This window comes from Rhincodon typus, chromosome 16 (genome assembly GCF_021869965.1).
Source record: "Rhincodon typus isolate 14 chromosome 16, sRhiTyp1.1, whole genome shotgun sequence".
Lineage (NCBI taxonomy): Eukaryota > Metazoa > Chordata > Chondrichthyes > Orectolobiformes > Rhincodontidae > Rhincodon > Rhincodon typus.
Window position 1 is genome coordinate 7,575,083 of NC_063347.1, and position 18,934 is coordinate 7,594,016.

The 18,934-nt window shown below is 38.9% G+C and overlaps 2 protein-coding genes across 2 annotated transcripts in view; one reads left to right on the forward strand and one right to left on the reverse strand.

Annotated features, from left to right (window-relative positions):
• p4htmb (prolyl 4-hydroxylase, transmembrane b) overlaps positions 1–18,934 on the reverse strand; it is a 61,168-nt gene that overhangs the window by 29,794 nt on the left and 12,440 nt on the right. The gene's annotated exons all lie outside the window — the stretch shown is intronic.
• Positions 4,456–17,320, forward strand: LOC109934620 (secreted frizzled-related protein 5-like). The gene is made up of 4 exons (XM_020533317.2): positions 4,456–4,904; positions 9,362–9,531; positions 13,337–13,426; positions 16,721–17,320. The coding sequence occupies exons 1-4, from the start codon at positions 4,582–4,584 to the stop codon at positions 17,041–17,043; spliced, it is 906 nt and encodes a 301-aa protein (XP_020388906.2). The 5' UTR covers positions 4,456–4,581; the 3' UTR covers positions 17,044–17,320.

Below are 18,934 nucleotides of genomic sequence, written 5' to 3' on the forward strand. Positions count from 1 at the left end.
TTCCACCACCTGCCATAGTGAGATTCAAACATGGGACTCCAGAACATTCTCTGGGTCTGTGGATTAGTAGTCTAGCGATCATACCACACAGCCACTGCCTTCCCCATCATTGCGTGTTAATAAAGTCAGGCCTATTTCTAACTCCAGACACAAGACGATATGGTGGGCTGTTAACTGCCTTGTATTTTACTCAGCAATTTCAATCACTTGTATCAGACTGTGACAGAAAAGTTGAAGAATAAAACCATCCAGGCTAATCAACATGAACTTAAGCATCAAGACATCATAGAAGCATAAAATTTTACAGTACAAAGGAGGTGATTCGACCCATCATGTCTGTACCGGCTTGCAAAAAGAGCTACCCATCTAATCCCATTCTCCAGCCCTATCTCCACAGCCCTCTAAAATCATCACTTTCAAATATATCCAAGGTCTTTATCTTCCAAAGTATTCTTCACTAACACTGGGGACTTTGCCAAAATTAAGAGAACTGTCGCACACATGACTCAAGCAACTGGCTGCTACAATCATACTCACTGAATCATAGCTTGCAGCTAATGTCCCAGTCTCCTCCATCACCATCCATGGTATGCCCTGGCCCACCAGAGATGGTGGTTACAGTGGTATAAAATCAGGAGTCAGTAGTCTGAGAGTCTTCAATATCGACTTCAGATCCCATTAAGTCTCCATGGCATCAGGTCAAACATGAGCAAAGAAACCTCCTATTGATTACAACCTACCTATTACCCTCCTTCACCAGCTGAATCAATGAATACCACTTATGAAAAACACTGAGGTAACAAGGAGATAAAATTTACTCTGGGTGGAGACATCAATTACCACTACAAAGAGTGACTTGGTAGCGGAACTACTGATAGTTCTGCCAGAGTGGACATGTCGGAAGTGGTCAGAAAACCAAAGAGGAAAAAAACCTACTTGATTATGTCATCACCAAAGATACCTGTTGCAGATGTGTGTGTGTGTCTCATAGCAATATTGATAGAAGTGACTGAGGGCACAATATTTAAGGACACCCTCCACTGTGTTGTGTGGCACATGCAACAGATTTAGAACAAAATGAGGAAATGCTGGGGAAACATAATAAGTCTGGCAGCTCTGTGGTGAAAGAAACAGTTGATTCTTCTGAAGAAAAATCATACTGGACTTGAAACGTTAACTCTTTCTCCACAGATGCTGCCAGAGCTGCTGAGTTTCTCCAGAATTATCCATGTTTGTTTCAGACTTCCAGCACTTACAGTATTTTGCCTCGATTCAGAACAAATTTGGGTAAAAACTGGGCACCATGAGGTTTTGTGGGCTGTTACTAGTGACCAAACTGTATTCAATCATAATCTGACACTTCAGGTTCAGAGTATCAGACATTCTGTTCACTACTAGTCCAATGGCAGCAGTCTGTACCATCCAAAAGATGCACAGCAGCAACTCACCCAGGATCCTTAGACAACACCTTCCAAAACCACAAGTTCTACCACCTGTAAGGACAAGGGCAGATGATATATGGAAGCACCTGCAAGTTCCCCTCCAAGTCACTCACTATCCTAACAGAACTATATATCTGTTTCTTCACTGTTGTTGGATCAAAATCCTGGAACTCAAATAAAAGCAAAGTACCAAAATGCTGGAGATCTGAAATAAAAACAAAGTGCTCTAGAAATAGAGCAGCTCTAACAAAGTCTGTGGAATGAGAAAGAGTTAAAGTTACCACTAACCAGTTTTGAAGAAGAATTATATTGGCCTCAAAACATTCACTCTGTTTCTCTCTGCAGATAATGACTGGCTTGTTAAGTTTCTCCAGCATTTTCTGTTTTTATTATTCCTGGAACTCCTTCTCTGATACCATTTTAATTAATGGGTGATGATGGCAACAAATACTGGCCTTGCCAGCAACACCCGCATCCTTTATCTTATCGTTCTTATGTCAAGAAATAAGACAAAAATCCACATGGTCATTGCCAACTTCATAATTTCTATTTTTTAAAAAAAAGCAAAATAAATGTTATTTCTTTCTCAAAAGGGATCCTTAGCAAGAAAAAAAAGATTTTAATCATAAAATTAACAAAGCAGTTTCTCTTTGAAAAGGTGATTTTATGCTCCTTTACACCCAAGGCATTATTTTCATCTAACTGCAGCATTGGGTATAATTCTCATGAACATTGATTTTTAATGTATTCAACCAGCTTCTAACAGAACTGTTAAGTGAATGCAGAAATATAAAATAAAACTGGCACCAAGTATATTCTTAATGAAAAGGAAAACAGATTAGTGACTGGCAAAATGGCTACTCAATTGCCATTATAATTTAAAAAAAATGGAAACCCAACTTTCTTACTCATATTCAGAATTCATTCCGGAGTTTTCCGTGAGGCCTCCTGTTCAACAATTGTTAACAGCAGGGGAGAATCCTCAATTACTGCCGTCAAAAAAATTAAAATGACTAAAGAGTTTTTTTTTCCCGCTGGGATGCATCTTCCCTCGCTAACTTCAGTTTAGTTAGAAAGTGGGATTTGTACTTTCCGGAAGAATCCTTACTGTTTCCAAGTGGAAGAACAAAACACATATACTCCATGCTCAGATTTTTTTTTGCAACTATCACGGTAAAGGCATCATCACAGAAAGTGAATTGTACCAGCAACTAAGAAAAGTTGTAATATCCAAATTAACCCTAGCCAGAATTTTTGTTGGAGTGGGCTTTCTTTGTAAATATTCGGTTATGACTTAAACTCCGATAATTTAAGTAACGGGAAAGAAACTATGACTTAACTACAGAAATGTATCTTTTTATTACAAGTAGGTTTTCTAGCCAACTACAAGGGAATCCAATCGATTTCCCATAATTAGCCGACATAACGAATGTTCTTTAAAAGGCAACAAACACACATGAAAGCAAACTATACTTAATTCGTGAAAGATTAATGAAATAAACCCAAACGACTTCATAAACAAAGATAATTTCAATACTGCGTAAAGATTTTACACCAAAATGACCAGATAAAATATATTTCGCAGCATTCCCGTTTCACGTGTTAAAATAATCTTGCTATTTGCATCGGCAAAGGAATCGCGCTTTAAACGAAACGCCCGTCTCCCTTGCGAATACAGTATACGATTATTCCCCAGCGTGCTTTTACCGCGCAGGGAAGCATTCTGGGCTCGTCTCACCTGTTCCGCCAATGCACCGTAATACATATGAACAGGTTGATGAAAAATATTTACGTCTACTCTTCATTTAATCGCTGCTTCACCCAATTATAAACACAAACAAATTATTTGCAATAAGTCGTTCACAAAAAAGTATTATTTGCCAATATATTTAATGTTAAAGGCATTAGTTAGATCAGTTTTCAAATCACTGTTACTTTGGATCAGAAACAAAAACAAATCACTGAACCCTTGGGATCCCACGATTCTCGACTTCACTCTGCTTTCTCTCCACAGATATGTCCAGACATTCTAAGTTTCTCCAGCAATTTCTGCCTGTTTGTTTCAGCCAACATCTGTAGTTCCGGGGGTTTTATTTTACTTTGGGCAAGAGTTTATTTGTAATTAAAGGAAAATAATGAAGGTCAAAATAATTATGAAAGGTCAATGGGGAGACTGAAGATAATGTGTATCGAGAAAGCCGCGAACGAAAACAAACTTTGGAATATAAATTACTTCGTTTGAGAGGCCAACTAGAACGCACAAAAATAATTTTGTTAATTATAGAATTGAGAAATTACCCCAGAGGGAAAAATAAGCTGGAACGATGGCTCAAGATCGCAGATAAATCAAACTTTCTCAAAAAAAAGCTACAATGCTGATAGAATGTGAAACGTTCAACTTGTTTTTCCGCCATTGCATCCTGGGTCCTGTATGTAAACAGACCAACCATACAGCAATGAACAGGCAGGGAGTACAGGGACACAAACCACGTTCGCGCGGCTGAGATTAACGTAGAATGGCGTCACGGTCAGCACAGACATGGTGGGCTGAAGGGTCTGTTCTTATGCTGTCCCGTTCTATGTAATCATTGCCGTGTTCCTTGAAAAACAAATCCGAGTAGTAAATGAGATTCGTAGCCTCACGGTAATGTGGTTGCAACTCGCCTTAACCCACATTTAATATTGCGTGGTCCACTGCACAAAATAAACGTGTTTAATTTGATTTCCTCCCAACTCAAATACATCTACGGATGTAGCGGTTCCCTGCCAGATAATTAACGACCAGCTAGGGTGGGGGGCGGGCCGAGACGAAGAGCAATTTCCAAATGCTTCAATACGAAGTGTCAATCCGATGTAATATTTCGGAGGTATTTACAATGGCAGCCACCACTTGTCCTCATTAACGTACCTGCTGCACCCAGCTTCAAACTACCCCCTCTCCCGAAAATCCAAACAATAGCAGTAATTTGAAAAGAAATTTTTGGCATTGTCCTGGTTCGACCTAATGAGTAGGGATTAAGTAGCAACTCTACTATAAATGGTCCATGGAAATTTGGGAATAGTCGGAATATCACCATCCGCTCAATTCGGTTGAGTTCTTTGGTCTGACGCAAGTGACGCAGGACCGAAAAGAACTGGAATGGCCTGCAGGGCAGTTAGAAATATGCCCAAATCTAACCTGCAGAGTTTATCGTTCGTTGTAACCTGTTTGCTGCCGGTGGCTTCTCATGGGCTGGCTGTAAACCTGGCCAGTTCCACCAGATGCTTGCACATCCCCAAGACGATGGCCCTGTGCTACGACATCGGATATACCGAGATGAGAATCCCGAATTTACTAGGGCACGAAACACTGCCTGAAGTCATCCAGCAATCCACCAGCTGGTTACCTTTACTGGCCAGAGAATGTCATCCAGACGCCAGGATCTTCCTCTGTTCGCTTATTGCACCCGTTTGCTTAGACAGGTAAGCAGTGTAAACAGTATTCGCCCAACAATCTACGTTGCTCATTCTCGTCTGATACGACAACCGTAAACGTGCGAGCATAGTATCAGATGAAAGGAGAAATACGCAAAAATTGCTTCGTGAAATGCTTTGCTTTGCTCTCAGGTTTACATGCCCAAATACTAAGTGTAACTCCAGGATGCCAGTAAACATTTATCGCGTGAAAGTGACACTGTTGTCAATTTGCAAAATGGGAATCAATTAAGTATTAGTCTAATACGAGATATTTTATGAGTGATGTAATTTTTTGTGTATCAGTCTAAAATCGCTGAACGGTTTTATTTTCTGAAAGCGAGCTGATATCCAATTATTTCCTGTTTTCAAATTTCCAACCTCACCGTCTCCAGTTATGCGACAGGCAGTTTTCAGTTGAGGGTCATTTCTATCACTTTCCACTTTTTTGGGGGTGGGCGGGAACACATCCTTTTCAATTCTCATTTCTCTTCCATCTCCCGTCAACATCTGTAGTCTAATCATATTTGCCCGGCTTTCTAGACAGATCAACATTCTGGTACATCATTTGTTTTCCATTGTCCCATGGGAATTTAAAATTCCTGGTTCTCATTGGACATCTGTCTATGTGTCACAGTACACACTTTCGTATAAAAATCGCTGAGCTGAGATCAGGAACAAGAAATCTGGCTCAATTTTTATATTCCTGGTCAACAGAATTAAAAACTAAGGCAAGTTCTGTTAAACCTGTAGTGAACCTTGCTCAGAACTACTTCAGAGTAGTGTGTGTATTATAGAAAACACTTGGAGCTACTGGAGACAGACTTATTTACAAGAATGATACCAGAAATGCCTATGTTATATATCAAGAAAGGCTCTGTTTTCTCTTTTCAAAAGGCTAAATGATCCAAAAAAAAGTCTTTAAATGTGAAACATTTTAATAGAGTGGATACATGGAGAATGTTTGTTTACTTTTGTAGGGAAGAGTCTAACATGAAGACATCAATATAAGACTATCACCAAGAAATCCAAGAGTGAATTCAAATACACTTTTTTTAACCTAAAGAATGGCAACAATGTAGAACTCACTTCCAAGGATAACCAGAAGTGAATTGTATAGGTGCATTTAAGGGAGACAAGATATGCATATGAGGGAGAACACAGTTGAGTCACAATAACAGATTTAATTAGGAAAGATGGGAAGAGGCTTAAATTGAGCATAAACACTGACATGGCCTGGCTGGGTTGAATAGTCTGTTTCTATGTCATATTTTCTATGTAATAATGCTCCGTACCAGTCGATTAACATAGCAAGCTCAATGCAGAGCACAAATTGAGGCTGATATTTTGCTATCTGTATGGCTTAGTTCCACGTTAGTTAATGCACTTACCAACTCATCAAATTGGTTACTGCACAAATGTTCATAGGAATCTGATGACTGCATTTATCTAACATTATAAATTTATCTATGTCTAGAAGTCATTTCACGCACGCACTTGAAAGCTCACTAATCCTAACAACGTGAGTAAATGTTACACAGCACAATTATTGATTCTGTCTGATTGTCCCAGATGCATGAACTGGGTTACATTTCATTAGCCCCAGTACATGACCTGTTTTATTTTGACTAATTATTGATTTGTTCTGCCAAATATGTATGGCTATTGCTCTCCTATTTGATTGCCCATTTGACATGGAGTTCTACATAAGTGGAAGTTTCCTTCAGTTCATTGTCAGTATACAGAAGCCATCTTCTTGGGTTCATGCCAGCATCTATATGTAATTGTTTCAACTCTGTTCGTGTCCCTTGCTGCCCATTCAGCTAAAAGCAGATGACACAGAGCTTTGGTGATCTGTTCAACCAAAGGTTGTCCAGCTGATCACATACCCAGTCAGTAATGGAAACAACTTTATTTCACAGATCTATAAGAATACTCACTTGTGCCCCTTAGCTAGTTCTCTTTGCTGAAAGCCTAACCCATGAGCTCTCGAATGAAATTCTTAAATGTTCTCTTGCAAGGTGTCCTCTTGTCTATCCTTCAAATGTCAGTTGATCCACAGTTCTACTGTGAGCCCATGGTTTTGAATATGTTCCCATTTCAAACATTAGTGTCAAACTGGAGCACTTCCACACACACATCCAACCACTGAGCTCACACACAAACATATTCCACCTTGTTCCCTCCATTTTTTGCTTGATTTTTGGATTACTGCTCGTTATCTTCAGAGGCTGTACTGGCAACTACCAAACTCCTGCTTTGGAACTTTTTCTAAGATCAGAATGCCCTACAATCTTTCTCCCATGTCTTAAAGTTGTACAGAGATCAGAAACCGGCTTATAGCACTCCCTCCTACAGCATAAAGGGCACCGAAGCATGCCACGGCAGCTAAGCTGATTTGAAATATTAGTAAGAAGTCTGATATTGACTGTACTTTGTATAGTACAGCTTTGCTATATCTGAACTCGATGCTTTATACGTTCGACCCAGTTTGCACTGCTATACGATCATCCAATACCGCAGTATTTAAAGTTACAATGCAAAATTTTTGAGACATGAAATTTTGCCTAATGCAGGAAAAATCCCAACTCCTTTACTACATGAATCAATAATTACTTATACTGTGATACAGGGATAAAAGATTTCTGGAAGCTGTTCGAACTTACTTAATAGTTTTTGACTAGCGCAGACTTGATGAATCAAGGGTCTTTTTCTGTGCTTATAAACCTCAATTATTCTATAACTTTACAGCATCTGAGATGGGAAGGTGCTTAGTGTATTATTAGATGAAAATTGCATCAAATGGGTGAGGAATGCTGGAACACAAAACGTACAGGTGCTGCTAAAGAAACACCCTTCAGTGAAGATCTATTTAATTTAGTCTGGATTATGATATAGAATCACTAGTGTGGAAGCAGACCATTTGGCCCATTGAGTCCACACCAACCCTCTGAAGAGCATCCCACCCAGACCCACTCCTCCCTACCCTGTCCCTGTAAACCTGCATTTCCCATGGCTAATCCACCTAACCTGTATACCTTTGGTGGTGTGGGAGGAAACCGGAGCACCCCGACGAAACCTACGCAGACATGGGAAGAACATGCAAACTCTGCACAGATAGTCACCCAAGGGTGGAATTGAACCTGGTTCTATAGCGCTGTGAGCCACCACACCACCCACTTATATAGTTGTCCTGGGGTTGTGAGTACTTTCAAGTGGTGTTTATTGATGATGCCACAATTAACTTATATATTGAAAAACAATCGAAGCTCGATTGGACACATCTTAAATGGAAATTCCTTAATGAGGTACAGGAACATTTAGGTTTCACTTCCTAATTATTTGGGGAGGTGATGACCTAGTGATATTATCGATAGGTTATTAATCCAGAGACTCAGTCAAAGTCTGGGGACCTGGGTTCAAATCCTGCCATGGCAGATTGTTGATTTTGAATTCAATAGAAGTCTTATATTAAGAGTCTAATGATGATCATGAATCCATTGTCGATTATATGAAAACCCATCTGGTTCACTAATGTCCCTTTAGGGAGGGAAACTGCCATCCTTACGTGGTCTGGCTTACATGTGACTCCAGACCCACAGCAATGACCAATTAGGGATGGACAATAAATGCTGGCCTAGCTAATGACAATCACTTCCATGAAGCAATAATTGCTTATGAAATTATTGAACACATAGCTTTAAAATGTATTATTTTCAATGGTATGTTTTTGTAACAGTCAATAATTTTGGAAAAAAGGCATTCTCCTTTATTTAGATTGAAAAAAAAATCACCTCTTTATGTTCACTATATTAAATTAGGTGGATTGGCCATGGTAACTTGCCCATAGTGTCCAGGGATCTGCAGGTTATGTGGGTTAGCTATATGGAATGCAGGGTTATGGGGACGGGGTGGGACTGGGTCTGGGTGGGGTGTACTTCAGGGTGTCAGTGTTGACATGGTGGGCCAAATGGCCTGTTTCCACACTGTGGTGATTCTATGAATTCAAAATCGGGCTGGGGGGGCGGTGGTGGTGGTGCGGAATCATAGTCTGAATAAGGAATCAGCCATTTAGGACCGAGATCAGGAGAAAGTCCTTCACTCAACAGGTTCTGCACCTTTAAAATTTTCATCCATACAGTGCTGTAGGTGCTCAATTACTGAGAATATTTAAGTCAGGTTGACAGATTTTTAGAGTCAAGAGATATATGTAGATGTGGGAATGTGCGGCTGAGGTAGAAAATCAGCTATGATCCGAATAACCGATAGAGTTGAAGGATAGAATGGCCTATACCTGCTCTAATTTCTTCTGTTTATGATCTTTTACAATTAAAAAGCCACATAAAATTCTATAGGCAACAGCTGGATTTCCAAAATTGCACTTCCAACTTTGAAGGAACAGAATTCATTGTGGAACACTCATCAGAATTAACCCAATATCCTCTTGATTTTTGCCCCTTATAAAGGTTCATACAACCCTGTCGCAGCCTCTGTGTATCAGTGAGGAACAGCTGTGCTCCCATCATGGCATGCTATGGCTATCCATGGCCAGAAATACTGAACTGCAACAAGTTTCCCGCTGACCATGGAATGTGCATCTCTACCATCAGCAACAAGACAGCATCACATAGAAGCAGTAAGTGGTTTTGATTAAAAACATTGGTTTTTATTTAATAGCATATCTTTAAACAAAACCAAACACCATATATTCAAATCAAACCTCATTTTTTTCTGGTTATAACCAAACCATTTCAAACTGATTTCTGATATCCTGTTAAAATAATGAACAAACAGACAAGGAAACAAACACAATATGCAACAAAAAGTTACAAGGATTATTTAACCTTTTCCTTTGGAATTAACTTTATAATGAGTACATTATTCATTGCACTAAACCAGAATGTAGCACCATACCAGTTCTTACTTGCAATTCTCCACAAGATAAATACTGTCACGTGAGACCTTTAGCAGGAAGAAAAATGTCCTTAAAAGGAAGAAAATGAGAGAACCATTCATGCCACTGTTCTGTTTGAAATCAGGAAGCAATTCAGCTACCAACTTTCTCATAGGGAACAAAATATTAGGTAAGAGATCTTTGAATCAAGGGACTAGTTATGGAAAACCTACGGATATGCCAACTGATCAGGCAACAGCACAGACTGATAATGAAATCTCAAATTCCTGGTCTGTGTGGTTCAGTAACTGCCCTAGTATACCCACTGTGCCACTGGCATCATCAGTGCTTCAGACAAATGCAATACATTTTATTAACTTTATTGCCCATTTACCCACCCTCCCCTCACCCCAGTCTCTGATTTCACAAATTCAGGCAGTCTGGATGTTTCATAATTTTCTCATGGAATTTGTTCCCTTTGAACTTAGAAGATTGGTAGCTCTTTGGCTTGAGGACTACTGGCCTTCATCTTGTGGGGTCTGTAAACTGTCTTTCACCAGGAGGATCTTTTATTTCTTGGATGTCCTTTGCAGAGGGACCTACTAAACCAAGAAAACAGTACATTACAGTAGCCTCCTGAATTTCTTTAGTGGTAGAACTCTTCCCTGCTGAATCAGGTAGTTGACATGAGATCATCTTGGCGATATTTAATCATATGAATTTCCATCATGGAAGATAATTGTTCAGTGGAAGCAAGTACTTTATTGATTGCAGTATCATGGATTTCTGAGCCAGATAATCTCTTCTTTTTGACCACGTCTTAATTTGGGGATGTTGATTTGGCTTCCATGGTATCATATGCAGTTGAACTTCATTCTGTACAAGCATATCCTTTTTCTCAATCTGCTGATAGATCTACGTTGAAGTACTTAACTTACTTGCTTCAATATGTTGACTGGATTGAATGCCATCATTCTCCCTACGTTTATTGCACTGGCGCATCAGACATTTTCTCATCCTCGGTCGTGGACTTAGCATTATCTCTGTCAATGTACTGATAATTCTGATACCGAAGACAAAAAATTGAAATATTCACCAGTTTGTTCACGAGGCTATGTTGAAGCCTGAACAGTTTCAGTTAAAGATTTGTCAGTGAGCTCTAGTGGGGTGTAACACTCATTCTTTTTCTCCTCGTTTGCACGTTTATGCAAACTCTGCTGGTTTCTATCTCCTGAATTTTCCACTGGCAAAATGGTGCTTGACTTCCAGTCTTGGGCCTTTGGCTTCCTGCTCTCAGCTCTCCCATACCTGGACTTTGGCCTTCCTCTGGACCTTAACCGCTCTCCAGCTCCTAAAACTCAGCACAAACCCCTTTCCACTCCAATCGATTCCCTCCTGCAGCTATCTCACAGCCAGCATTTACTTACCAAGTTGCTTGTTGCTCTTCCAACTAAGGATAGTTTCTCTCCCACATTTGTTCCTCATAGGTTTACTAGAGGCACATTTCTAGAGTAAGGCAGTTGAATCTCAACCGCTGTCCAAAATAATTTCAAAGACAGTTACGGATGGGCAACAAATGCTGGCCTTATCAGCGACACCTATTAGGATAACATCATTGTTTAATTTAAAGTATCTGATGTTTAGCCTACTTTTTGTGTTGACTTGTCACTTGGGCCTTTAAAGTGTTTTCATCTTACTAGGTTCCATTGCTCTCATGGTAAAGTTGTTCTTCTCCTCTCAGGATGTGTCTGCAATTCTTCCTGGTTTCTGCTATGAGTATACTTTGACTAATTTTCTTTCAAGTCAGATCCTCTTTGGACTGTAATAAATCTGACAAAAACCCATCAATAATTCCAATAATTCTATATCTTATAATCTTAAAATTTCAATTTTAAAGCTCCATGTCACAGTTTTCCACTACTGAGAAATCATTAATGAAATTATGTAGTCCCCTGGATGCTGAACCCCTGTTAAATCTTGCTTTTTCAAGAATTGTATTTGTTCTTGGAATAAAGTAACTCTCAAAAGCTTGCAGAGTTTTTTCAATAGCATCTGTGCCTTCTTTTACAGTTGGTGAGTTATAACATTGGCAGTAGATAGTAGATAAATTATAGTAATGTACTTATTTAATGTATGATGTAAGTTTGAAGAACCTTAAGAATGGTCTTCTCAAGGATATCCAATCCTGTTCTTTTTGTCACATCTCTGAGATCAAATCTTGTATAGAGCATTATTTCTCCTATATCTTCCTAATATGATTACCTAGTTCTCTTAAAGCTTTTAAATTGTGCACATAATCGCAATGCTGCTGTGATCTCTTCCCCCTTGAAGACTTCTACTTCTGTAATTAGCAATGCTGTCTCATTTTCCTTGTCTAAATGTTAAACCATCCAATATATCAATACTTTTTTTTTCCTAAATCTAATTGTTAATGCACTGCTTACTGGGGCTTTTGCTGCATTTTTACAGTCAGGCAAAATGGAAGTTTCCTATTTTACTGTGGACAAAATAGTAATTTCCTGTCTTTCACAGCTTAATACACAATGCACGCACAAAACAAGTCCTGTGCCTGAAGCCTTAATCAATTCTTCCCACCAGGCCCAGAGTTCAAATTATGGATCTGCTTTATCACAACATCAAAGATCTTGTTGCCATCTTCTTTTGTTAAGATTATCTGCTTTAGCTTTTAAATTGTTTCTTTTGTTACCTTTATTCTGCTTTGTGATTTTACAGTTGCTATGACCTTGATTATAAAATACTTCCGTAGCCCTGGGTTTCTTGACCAGAACCATGCTCATGATTTCTGCTCACTATGGTGGTTACAGCCATTGTGAGCTGTAAGTATTCATTTTTTTTCTTCTGGACTGTTCCAGTTTAGTTTGTCATGTTAATCTATGGTTTATCCCCTTGCTCAATGAAGATTCATAATTTCAAACAAAGAATTTTGCTTCATAAATTTCCTAGCCAAACCTCCAACCAGGAATGCTGCTACAGATACTTGTATCCTGATGAAATCTGTAATGACCAAGTTTGATTAGTCTTGAAACTATTTTCTGTCTCACACTGCTTCTTTTCCTGTCCTACCAGGGAGAACATCCTTTCTGCTATGCAAAATTGTGATACAGTTGTGTGGCTTGCTAGGACACTTTAGACTACAAGACTGTAAGAAATAGGAACAGAAGTAGGCTGTTCAGCTCCTTGAGCTTCCTCTCCCATTCAGTAGGATCATGGCTGATCAAACATTCCTCATGTCCACCTTCCTGCCCTTTTCCCATAACCTCTGATTCCCCCACTGATCAAGAATCTCTCTATCTCACTTTCTACCCCGATAACCTAACACCCCTTACTCGTCAAGAATCTACCTTCTTCTACCACAAGAGCAGTTAAGAATCAAAGTGTTCAAGAATCAAAGAACTAAACTAAATATTAACTTCAACTCCCACATTCCCCCCAAACAAAGTTGGGAAAAAACAAGATTGGATCATCGTAAAGCACTGTAACCATACTGCCTGCATCTAAAAAATATGCATTTTTGTTCACTACATAGCAGTGCCTCAAGCAAGCTGTCAAGACTGCGAATTAGAAGAAACGACCTCGGCAAAACAAATACTCAATACGTTTTGTTCACATGATTTTGGTAAGTACAATTCAAGGCAATAATGAAAATATCAAGTGACTCTCAAATCCATTCTTGCTAATATCTAGCTAATAGAAGCCACTATTTAATGAAGCTAATATCTAGTAGAAATATTTTGTCAACGTGATGGGCTTGAGATCAAGAGCTCTGTTTGCAGCTTTTGACTGGATCTGCAAAACTAGAATGAAATTTTGCCGAAAATGTGGCAGAGAATGTTGACGTGAAGAGTCTTCCACTGTCTCCATTTCTCAAGAATGTCAGAAATATTTATTTGGGGACAACAATGTATCTCAACAGTGCAGTAGTTATAACAGATTAACAACCTAAAGCATATCAGTTTCAATCCCATTAAAGTATTTATCCAGTCAATATAGGTACTTGCAAGGTGAATCCTGTTGATCATAAAAACCCACCTGATTAACTAAAGTTTTTCTGGGAAAGAAACCCTGTTCACTCTATCTTTTCTGGCTCATACAAGGTTCAATCTGAGCAATGTAGTTAATTCTTAATACTTGGTGAAGTGGCCATTCAAGACACTCAACTGAAAAATAAATCATTGAAGTTATGCAGCCTTCAGTACTGGTGTACTTTAAAGATTTTCAATAATTCACTATTTTATTATAAATTACTAATGATCAAAGTAGCTCACTCCAAATCAGTTATTACATTAGACCATAAAGGCTGGGTAGATAATATTGTTTGGAAATTACAGTTTCTTGCTAGGCACAGTTCTTTAAATACAGGCAGCCCTCTCAAAACTTACCCAAATGGCCAGTACTCATGTTAGCCTGGTTGATTCTAGCCTTGAATAGAGAATGGCATCATAGCTGATCTCAATCTTGGCCTAGGCAAAGAGAGAGTATGAAAAGAGACTGGCAGCTAACATAAAAGGAAACCTGCAGGTATATAAATGGTAAGGGTAGTAAAAGGAGGAGTAGGGACAATTAAGGACCAAAGGAGATACATTCAGGAAGGCAGAGGCATGGTTGAGGTATTAAACAAATATTTTGAATCTGTATTTACAAAAGGAAGAAGATGCTACCCATGCCACAGTGAAAGAAGTAACAGGTTAGAAGGAATTAAAATTGAAAAGGAGGAGAAATTAGATGGGCTCTCTGTACTTAAGTTGATAAGGCACCAAGACTGGATGAGATGCATCTAAGAATATTGAAGAAAGTTGTGGAGGTACTGACCAGATATCATTTCTGCTTTGACAAAGGTATTCAAACAGGAGTCTAGACATAGTAGGTAAGAAGAAACCGTTCCCACTGGTGAAAGGACCAAGAATAAGGCGGCACGGGTTTAAACTAATTGGCAAAAGAAACAAAAGTGCCATGGAGAAAAACTTTTATCAGGTAGCAAATACGAGTAATCTGGAATCCTCAAGCTGAGGGTAGGGTGGATTCAGGTTCAGTTAAGGCATTTGAAAATAAATTATAGAGTCATAGAATCCCACCAGTGCAGAAAGAGGCCATTCAGTCCATCAAGTCTGCACTGACCCTCTGAAGAGCATCTGACCCAGACCCGTAACCCCGCATTTACCATTACTAACCCAGCAGCCTGCACATCCCAGGACACTACAGGACAATTTAGCATAGCCAATCCACCTAATTTGCACATCTTTCGATTATGGGAGGAAATCGAAGCATGTGGCAGAAACCCATGCAGACACAGGGAGAATGTGCAAACTCCACACAGACAGTCATCCAAGGCTGGAATCGAATTTGTGTCTCTGACATTGTGAGGCAGCAGTGCTAATTCCTAAGCCACTGTGCTGCAGTATATTGTTGTCTATAACAGAATACTCCACAAGGTTATAGGAAGAAGACTGGAATTGCATTGGATGAATAGGTCATTTGGAGATTCAGTACAGATACAACATGCCAAATAGCCTCCTTCTATGGTGCAATGATTGTTGCTATGTTTCTGTTCTGTGAACGATTACAGAATACATTTTCAAGCAGGGATCACTGGTCTGTAGTCAACAGTGGGATACTCTGCTTAATCCAACACTAAGGTGAAGTGTTCTTATTGCTGTCCTATTTAAGGTTAGGAAATTCAGCACAGACGAAGAATCAAAACAGGGAATACAATGTCTGTTTGGCTTAGTACTACATTGGGAAGTGTCTTTACCCATTTAGGAAACTTTTATCATAGAATCATAGAAATTTTTTTTATCATAGAATCCCTACAGTGTGGAAATAGGCCCTTTGGCCCAACAAGTCCACACCGACCAACAGAGCATCCCACCCAGACCCATCTCATGATAACCCACCTAATCTAAACATCCCTGAACACTATGGGCAATTTAGCATGGGCAATTCATCTTGCCTGCATATCTTTGGACTACGGGAAGAAACCGGAGCACCCGGAGGAAACCCGCACAGACACTGGGAGAATGTGCAAACTCCACGCAGATAGTCGCCCAAGGGTGGAATTGAACCCGGGTCCCTGGCATTGTGAAGCAGCAGTGCTAACCACTGAGCCACCGTGCCTCCCTTTTTAACTATGGTTTAAAAAGTCAGTTTCGCATGTCCAAATCAAGTCATACTCAGTGCCAACCTATATGTCCCAAGCATCAGGGCTTATAGGGCATGAACATAACTTCCTATTTAAAGGGTGACAGAGAAACATGGGAGAAATTACCCAATAAAATGACCATTTCAAGTCAAGCTTCCATGCAGCAAGTTTAAAATCAAGTTTCTGCAATTTCTAAATAGGAATCTTGAAGAAAATAATCATAACTTCAGCAAGTTCAAAACAGATTTTGCACACACTGGAAATCCTTTACTCAATCTCTCTCTTACTTGTCTCTTCTAATGTCACTAACTTGCAACAGATAATTCCAGGGGATTTTGTAGACCTCTCATAGCACTCACACAACGTAAGTTCAAGACACATTGTCACTAGACTAATTGACAGCAGGGTCATCCCAATTGAACCTTCCCACAATCAATGTCTTTACAAGCAACACTTTCTACCAGGGACAGCTGGATTGCAATAAGGAATGGCTGATTGCCTTTGTCTACCCAAGCCCAGAGAAACCAGAGCTAATTGCTTGCAAGGAGGGATTGAAAATGGAAACATCCAAGTTATGCTTTATTGTTTCGATAGGTAGTGTTGTACAAAATCTTTGCCAGCTGTTTGTCTGTCACAATTATTCATACATTACACAGGGTCCTCGATTACTTGGCAAGATTCTCAAATTACTTGGCTTACTCGTAATTTTATTTTTCTGAATTGTGAATTATGAAACAGTGAAACTTACTGCTCAAAATATTCTCCCACCAACAGCAGTAAAAATCAGAATTTCAAAGAGAAACACAAGTTTTACCAAGATCTCAGATTTTGAGATGGACAGCAAATTGGAGGTCTTCAAGCACGGACCCCTCCTCAAGACAGAGATCCATCCCAGGCTTCAGCATTGGCTTGACTTGGATGCCACTTGTGTCCAGAACATGACGCGAGGCAACCGTACAGGAACTTTTGTGATTGTGGGACGAATTCAGAATGGCAAAATTTCAGTGTACAAGGTGTTCTTGTGGCAAAAGCGCGACAAAAATCTCATGCATGCTGTTAGAAAGTGGAAACACTACAGATGCCGCACGCAATACTGAGATAGAAAATTATATTTGTAAATATGTATTATTAAGCAACTGTAAAGACCCTATAAAGTACTTTATCTTTTTTCAGTGCTGACTGCATTCTTAATAGCAAATTTAGATCAAGAGTGAGAAATTTAGAACTGAGGCAGGAAGTGATCTCTATGAAGGCATTTCTACACAAGTGCTGAACTGTCAGACAAGGTGGAGTCTTTTACAGACATGAAGTTTGCAATTTTCATTAACAAAGGAATATATACTTATTCACAGCCCATCTGCTATCTGTGCGTACTGAAACAATCACGAATACGCAGGCTACACTAGATTAAATGAGTTTTACATTAAATTAGTGTCCATTTTATCTTAACAATTTAACCATTTTGATGCTGTGAATTCTCCAATATTTTTCCTCCAAATATTTTTTTTGATCAGCTCCGGCCATTGTCAGTATAATGCCTTTTCCTTTGAGAATATGAATTGGCCCTTGACTGCTTCTGTTTTTATTCAACACGATATTAATTGAACAAGAGTCAAATTGCTTTTGCAGGTAACTTTAATCAGTCTGCAGCAGTAAGATCAGTGACAAAACTGCAAAATGTGTGATATATACTGCCAATTTTATCTTTACAGAAATTCCATGTTATGGTTGCTGTTCTCAGATACTTTATTATTGAAGGCAAAGAAAACGGACAGCAAAGATTAACTAGGATAATGTCCATGCTTGAAAGGTTTTAAATGTTGGAACTGAAAAGGTTAAACAGCGAATCTAAGAAAGATAAAATTCTCAAAGGTTTCAGGGGAGTAATGCATGAAAGACTGCCCGACTGTTTGGTGAATTAGTAAAAAAAAAAGCAGAGATTCCATATTAGAATCACAATGAAAAAAACTACTCAGCCCATCATCCTTATGTCAGCTTTTTGCTAATTCCCCTGTTTTACCACACAGCACTGCTAATTACTCCTTTATAATGATTATCATTGGAAATGAGCAAAATCTGTTTTGTTTGCATTGTTGTTAGAACAGGTGGTTTACCTCAAGCGGCTCACGAAATAACTTGTTCTGGTTGAGAAAAATAGAATAATGATCAAAAAAAATAAAAATATTAAAAATTACAGGAAAATGAAATTGGCATAAAAATTCCATTTAAACATTAAGAGTAGAATGGCTTTATTCTGTGTTGTAAATTCTATACTTCAAACTTTTCTTCGAGATTATTAATTGATATTAATCCATCTTTGCGAAGTATGGATACAAACCAATGATAAAATTGTTCTTCATTTAAAAAGAGTAGTATTTTGATACACTTCCTTAGTTCAGTTGAGGTGTATTGTGCAGAGTGGACTGAGTCATGCAGAATAGGAAAGTTAAAATATAATCCTTCATGCATCCTGAATTAAATGACATCCAGGCATTGTGACAGTAGGAAATCTACCTTTGGGTCTACCTCCCTTTCCTAGGGAAGTAGAAAATAAATCACGTTTTCTGCACCTCTTGATCACCCATTACTCTTTCCGAAATGCAAGTGTGGATGCTGGACAAGAACTGGATCAGGCTCAGCTATGATGTCACCCAATGTCATATTTTCTGTCAACATTATTTTTTAATCCATACACGGTGAGCAACACGTCAGTAACATTGGTGAAATCTTACGTCAGCAGCGTTGTTATAATCCTTATGACAGAACTGCTGGGTCAAAATCCCAGAAGTTCCTTCTTAACAGTATGTGAACTTAAGTGGTTCAAGAAGATTGTTCATCACCATCAAGGCCAAAAGGGCAATAAATGTTAACGTAGCCAGCAAAGTCCTCATCCTGGGAACGAATAAATTAAACTGAATTAACTATGATGACAATCACCCCCAAAGGAAGAAATTATCAACAAGCTTCCACTTGTCATTAGTTTTACTT